This window comes from Diplotaxodon limnothrissa, linkage group LG1, assembly GCF_057381915.1.
Source record: "Diplotaxodon limnothrissa isolate DT_005_m linkage group LG1, D_limnothrissa_male_GT1.1, whole genome shotgun sequence".
NCBI classification, from domain to species: Eukaryota; Metazoa; Chordata; class Actinopteri; order Cichliformes; family Cichlidae; genus Diplotaxodon; species Diplotaxodon limnothrissa.
Window position 1 is genome coordinate 36,740,577 of NC_140596.1, and position 6,640 is coordinate 36,747,216.

A 6,640-nucleotide genomic window follows, 5' to 3' on the forward strand; every position below is an offset into this window, starting at 1 on the left:
AAGAGAAAACATGTCCTGTTACGTTATTTAGAGCCCTGCATTTTCCGACCGAGAGACACTATGCCATTGTCTTCAGCCGTGATGCGCTGAGATCGGTGAGCACATGTTGTATGTCTCAGTTAGTTCATGTCTGTTTCACATTTTATCGTTGAGAAACTGAATTAATCTCAGTTGTTTGATTAATAATTGCCGCATATGCGACATATATGCATATGCACTGACTTTACTTGGTTTAATGCATAGTTTATGTAAGAGAGATGTTTTATTTTTGCAAAATTGAGTATTTTTATTGCAAATTTATGTTGAATGTGATTTAAACAAAATCCTAAGTTGTGAATTATAGCTAGAACAGCATAATTAATATTTGAATTGCTCTTCTGACCCTGTCTGTTGACAGGTCAGGTTTTTTTTTTGTATGCTGAATTGTTCCTGAGGTGGATTCCTCCAGTGAAATAGATGGCGAGCCTTCCCACCTGGACTTAGAGAGACTGAGATTCGCTTCTTTTCCACTTGATGATCTGCTGCACCTTGCGGTGTGGTAGGACTGTATCACTCACACTTTCACGCACAGCTGGTTATACATAAGACCACTGACTGACATTCTCTCATCCCTATTTTCTTTCACACCCTAGGAATTTTTTGGACTTTACCCCTTGGACATTTTTTATTTGGGACTTTAAATAATGAGCTGTTGTGTAGAGCATTCTCCACATGTGAAAAGAGTGTGAAATTTTCATTTGAATGTGCATTGGATTTGTGTAATCTGTTTCTATAAGAGTTAAGGAGTCAGGTTACTAGGGTGCACCCAAGCATTGAAACCCGAGCATTGAAACCCGAGCATTGAAACCCGAACATTGAAAACCAAAAATAACACTTGGCCAAGTCATTGCTTAGTAGTTTGTGTTTTACTTTTCTTTTAATTTTTGTAAGTTTCCTTTCTACCATTGTAAAGTGTCTTTAACCTGTGCTTGTCAACCTTATGGTTTATGTCACTAAAGTTGGCTGGTTCTTTTGAGTTACATTCTTGTCTCTGTGTCTCATTTGAACACACCCCTGTGCTCCTATAGTCGAGCCTATTGGCCCATTGATATATTCTTTTCAACAATTCCCCTTACTGTGTTACAGTGAGAGCTTTGGCGAGCCAGCCAGGAGCATGGTTGTGTGTGTTTAAGTGCTAGACAATTTGTGTGTGGTGTTTAAAAGTGCTTAATCTGAGCTATAACTTCTAGAGAGAAAATGGATGTTGTGCTAAGTGAATCCGTCAGAATTCCCAATTCTGTAGTTGTTAGTGGGATCACAGGATCAGAGACTGATGAGGAAGTGTCCACTTTCCTCCAAAAATATGGTTCCATCAACCGTTACTTTCGTCTAGACGATCCTGAGTCAGATTACCATAAGCACATGATCATCGAGTTTACACATGAGACTGCCATGCACACATTGGAGCCACTGTTACCTCTGCGGCTTCCAAGTACAACCCAAGCAGGCATCGTGTATGAGTTAAAGGCCTTAGGAAGTGTTTACTCCCTTGATGCCAGAAACAAAGCCACTAAAATGTACATGGAACAGCTCCGTGAAATTGCCAAACTGAGTGGAAATTCATTAGAGGAGATGTTAAAGGAAGAACTTAAAAATCTGGTTTCATCGGCAGGAAGTGCTATTTCCCAGTCATCTCAAACTGGTCCAGAATCCTCAACTGTACAGAGCCCACTTCCACAGAAAGACTTAACCAGCAAGGGAGACGTTTCATTTTCTGAGGACCCTCAATCAGGTGTACCTCTAGACTCCACAGTTTTGACATCACCAAATAACGCAAGTAAATCTCTTACCTCTCCCAATTTCAGTGAAAACCTGACTGATTTCAGCCCCTCACAGACTCTTCCAGCTTCTTCTGGGGCCGCTTCTAGCCCCATAATTGATGTTAATCCAACTGCTGTTCAGCGAGTAGTTGTTGAGCATGTAGTGCGCAGCAATGAGAGCTCACCCCAGTTCGCATCATCTGGTAGACTCAGGGCTTATTCGGGCAAGAGCCCACGTCCTAGCCATGAGGCAGATTATGATACGTGGCGAGCTAGTGTTGAAATCCTTATTAGAGATCCTTCTGTGTCTGATCTGCACTGCACACATCGTATACTTGACAGTCTGCTTCCTCCTGCTTCCGAGATGATTAAACATCTGAGTCCACAGTCTAGACCCTCTGCTTATCTTGAGTTGCTTGACTCTGCCTACGGAACAGTCGAAGATGGTGATGAGCTGCATGCTAGGTTCATGAGCACATTTCAAAATGATGGAGAGAGAGCTTCTGTTTTCCTGCAGAGGCTGCACACTGCATTAAGTAGAGCCATGAGACGTGGTGGTGTGTCCGCTCATGATTTTAACCAACAGCTCTTAAAGCAGTTCATTCGAGGTTGTTGGGAGAATGCACTAATAATCGATCTTCAGCTAGAACAAAAAAAAGAAAACCCACCTTCCTTTGCAGAGCTGCTGCTTCTTCTTAGGACAGAAGAAGATAAACAGGCTGCAAAACTGAGCCGCATGAGGCAGCATTTTAGTCATGCTAAGTCTGCCCAAAACTCTAGAAAGCAGCACGCCACGTCACACGTGCAACTCGCACACACCACCAATAATCTGGTGGACAAATCTGATCTTGAGACGCTAAAGCAACAAGTTGCTGACCTCAGCATTCAGCTTAACAGTCTTGTATCTGAGAATCATAAGACGAAACAACCTAAGCAGCAAAAAGCGAGGTCCGTCACACCTGACACCCACGGTGTGAAACCAAAAGTGGCCAGTCAGCATCCCTCCACATTTAAAGCTAACAGTAGACCACGTCCATGGTACTGTTTCCAGTGTGGGGAGGATGGCCATGTCGTCTCAGTTTGTGATAAAGCGCCAAACCCTTCCCTTGTAGCAGCTAAGAAAAGACAGCTGAAAGAAAAACAGGCTGCTTGGGAAGCCTCTAATGCTTCTCGAAGTGAGGCACATTTAAACTGAAGCCTACTCCCATAGAGGGACATATGGGAGTGGAGTCTTGCAATGTCAGTCCCAAAATCCTGAAACCTGCCATTAAAAACGTTAAAGTGGAAGGATCAAAATTTCCACATGGCCTTGTAGGAACTAAGACCACAGCTCAAGTAACTATTGCAGGAAGAGACACAAACTGTCTTTTGGACACGGGTTCACAAGTCACAACTGTACCCCAGTCTTTTTATAAAGAACATCTTGCAGATCTGACCATTCATCCCTTAAATGAGTTGCTTGAAGTGGAGGGTGCCAATGGCCAGTCTGTCCCTTACTTAGGATATGTTGAGCTTACCATCACCTTTCCTAAAGAGTTTGTAGGCTCTGATATTGATGTTCACACTCTGGCCTTGGTTATCCCCCATCTCCGCTCTACAGCCCATGAGCAGGTACTCATAGGCACAAACACCCTTGATGCCCTCTATGCTAATTACCAGAAGCTTTCACCCTTTCAGCCTTTGTTTAATGGGTATCAAGCAGTTCTCCAAATACTTGAGATGCGACAAAGAAACTTTAACTCTGGTAGCCTTGGTTGTGCAAAACTGACAGGTAAGATGCCTGCAGTCGTTCCTGCAGGACAGACTGTTGTTCTGGAGGCCTCTGTCAATGTAAATCCCGTGAACATGCAAAGAGATGTTGTCCTTGAACATCCTTCAGCCTCTTCACTACCAAATGGCTTGCTAGTTTCAGCAATTGCAGTCACTTTACCACGCAAACGTCAGTGTCTTCTCCCTGTCGTAGTGAGAAATGAAACCAACCATGACATTGTCATACCCCCCAAAACACCTTTGGCAGATGTTAATGCTATCTTGCAAGTGCTACACAAAGAGCAAACTGTCAGAGAACCAGACTGCTCTAAATTTCAAGCTAAGTCTTCCTCAGAACTGAGCTTTGATTTTGGAGATTCGCCCTTACCCACTGAATGGAAGGAACGAGTTACAAACATGTTAAACGACATGCCAAATGTCTTCTCTCAGAACGAATTGGACTTTGGACACACTGACAAAGTCAAACACCATATCAAACTCAGTGATGAGACACCCTTTAAACAAAGAGCACGTCCCATACACCCCAATGATGTGGATGCTGTGAGACAACATCTACAGGAACTCCTTGATTCTGGTGTTATACGAGAATCTGAGTCCCCGTTTGCTTCCCCCATTGTTGTCGTTCGTAAAAAGAATGGCTCTGTTCGTCTGTGTGTAGACTACAGAAAGCTGAACCTGCAGACCATCAAAGATGCTTATGCCCTTCCAAAATTGGAAGATGCATTCAGTGCTCTTGCGGGTTCTAAGTGGTTTTCGGTCCTAGACCTCAAGTCTGGATACTACCAGGTTGAGATGGAGGAAGCAGACAAGAATAAGACCGCATTTGTTTGCCCACTTGGATTTTGGGAATTTAATAGGATGCCCCAGGGGATCACAAATGCGCCTTCGACGTTCCAGAGATTGATGGAGAAGTGTGTAGGAGATATGAATCTCAAAGAGGTTCTGGTGTTCATTGATGACCTGATTGTCTTCTCATCATCCCTGGAGGAACATGAACAGCGTTTGAAACATGTCCTGCAACGACTGATGTCATATGGCTTGAAACTGGCACCAGAAAAGTGCAAATTCTTTCAGACCTCGGTAAAATACCTTGGTCACATTGTTTCCGCAAGAGGAGTAGAGACTGACCCTGACAAAGTTGAGGCCTTAAAGACCTGGCCCATCCCCACAAATCTTAAGGAACTTCAGTCCTTTTTAGGATTTGCTGGATATTATCGAAGGTTTATTCAGGGGTACTCTGTCATTGTCAGACCACTTAACGAACTAACCTCGGGCTACCCACCAATTAGGAAGCGGAACAACAAGCCAAGGACACACGCAAATTCAGAGTATCGCAACCCAAAGGAACCCTTTGGTCAGCGTTGGACACCTCAATGTCAGGAGGCCTTTGACCAAATAATAGCAAAGCTAACCTCCGCTCCAATCTTGGGATTTGCAGACCCCCAGCTTCCATATGTTTTACATACGGACGCCAGTACCATTGGCCTTGGTGCTGCCTTATATCAGGTACAAGATGGACAGTCCAGGGTCATAGCTTTTGCAAGTCGTGGTCTTTCAAAGAGTGAGAGGAAGTACCCAGCCCATAAGCTGGAGTTTTTGGCCCTTAAGTGGGCAGTCACGGAAAAATTCTCTGACTACCTATATGGTACAGACTTTGTAGTAGTGACTGACAGCAACCCTCTTACATACATCTTGACCTCTGCAAAGCTTGATGCAACAGGGTATAGGTGGCTGTCCAGTCTTTCCACCTATTCATTTAGTCTTCAGTACAGAGCGGGAAAACAAAATATGGATGCTGATGCGCTCTCGCGTCGTCCTCACAGTCCACCAGAGGATGATTATGCATCTAAGAAGGAGAGTGAGAGAATCCGGCAGTTCACACTGTACCATCTGAGCAACCCTGAGAGTCCAGAGACTGTTCCCTTGGATGTAATTCAGGCTATTTGTGAGCGCCATATGGTCACCTCAGCCGTAGCTAATGTTGGATCCACCACTTCTGGGTTGACCTTAGTTGAATCCCTCACTCACCAGTCCACAGCTATTCCCGACTGCTTCCAACAGGAGCAAGTGGATGGGCTTCCCATTGTCCACTCAATTTCTGAGGAGGAGTTGAGGCAAAAGCAGACATTGGACCCTGCTATCAATGCAGTGATTGTACTCTTGGAGACTGGCGAAACTCCACCTCCCAGCCTTAGGTTAGAGCTACCAGAACTTCCCCTGTTACTCAGAGAGTTAAATCGGCTTGAAATACAGAACGGGGTGCTCTACCGTAAGCGGCAAGATGGTCCCAACACCTCATATCAGCTTGTGCTCCCTGAGGAGCTAAGAGCCACAGCACTTACAAGCCTTCATCATGATATGGGCCATCTTGGAGTCGAACGAACAGTAGACTTGGCAAGGGCCAGATTTTATTGGCCGAAAATGCACATGACCATAGAAAAAATGGTCAAATCTTGTGAGCGATGTATTCGTCGAAAAACACCTCCAGAGAAAGCTGCTCCATTGATAAACATTAAGACCTGCAGACCTCTCGAACTAGTGTGCATGGACTTTTTATCAATAGAGCCAGATCGCTCAAACACGAAAGATGTATTGGTCATAACTGACCATTTCACAAAGTATGCTGTGGCAGTGCCAACTCCAAATCAACGAGCACAGACTGTAGCAAAGTGTCTCTGGGACAACTTCATTGTCCATTATGGTTTTCCCGAAAAGCTTCTTAGTGATCAGGGTCCTGACTTTGAATCAAAGACCATCAAGGAACTCTGTGAACTTACTGGCATGAAGAAAGTGCGTACAACCCCCTACCACCCTAGAGGGAATCCGGTTGAGAGATTCAACCGCACTCTTCTCCAGATGCTTGGGACACTGGATCGGTCAGATAAACTCCACTGGAGAGACTTTGTCAAGTCTCTGGTACATGCTTATAATTGTACGAAGAGTGACGTGACTGGATTTTCCCCCTATGAATTGATGTTTGGGAGGCAACCAAGACTGCCCATTGACTTAATCTTTAGGTTGCCCACTAATGCTACTAAGCAGACTCATTCCCAGTACGTCGGTAACCTAAA

General features: G+C 44.5%; 1 protein-coding gene across 1 annotated transcript; it reads left to right on the plus strand.

The window, feature by feature from the left end:
* The first annotated feature begins 378 nt into the window (after window positions 1-378).
* On the plus strand, window positions 379-4,259 carry LOC146640122 (uncharacterized). The gene is made up of 2 exons (XM_085350065.1): window positions 379-538; window positions 633-4,259. Exon 2 carries the CDS (start codon window positions 1,237-1,239, stop codon window positions 2,992-2,994), a length of 1,758 nt encoding a protein of 585 aa, XP_085206191.1. The 5' UTR covers window positions 379-538; window positions 633-1,236; the 3' UTR covers window positions 2,995-4,259.
* Window positions 4,260-6,640: the final 2,381 nt, after the last annotated feature.

What these genes read in the sequence shown, in the direction of transcription:
- LOC146640122 (XM_085350065.1), top strand. Translation starts at nt 1,237, where the DNA reads ATGGATGTTGTGCTAAGTGAATCCGTCAGAATTCCCAATTCTGTAGTT.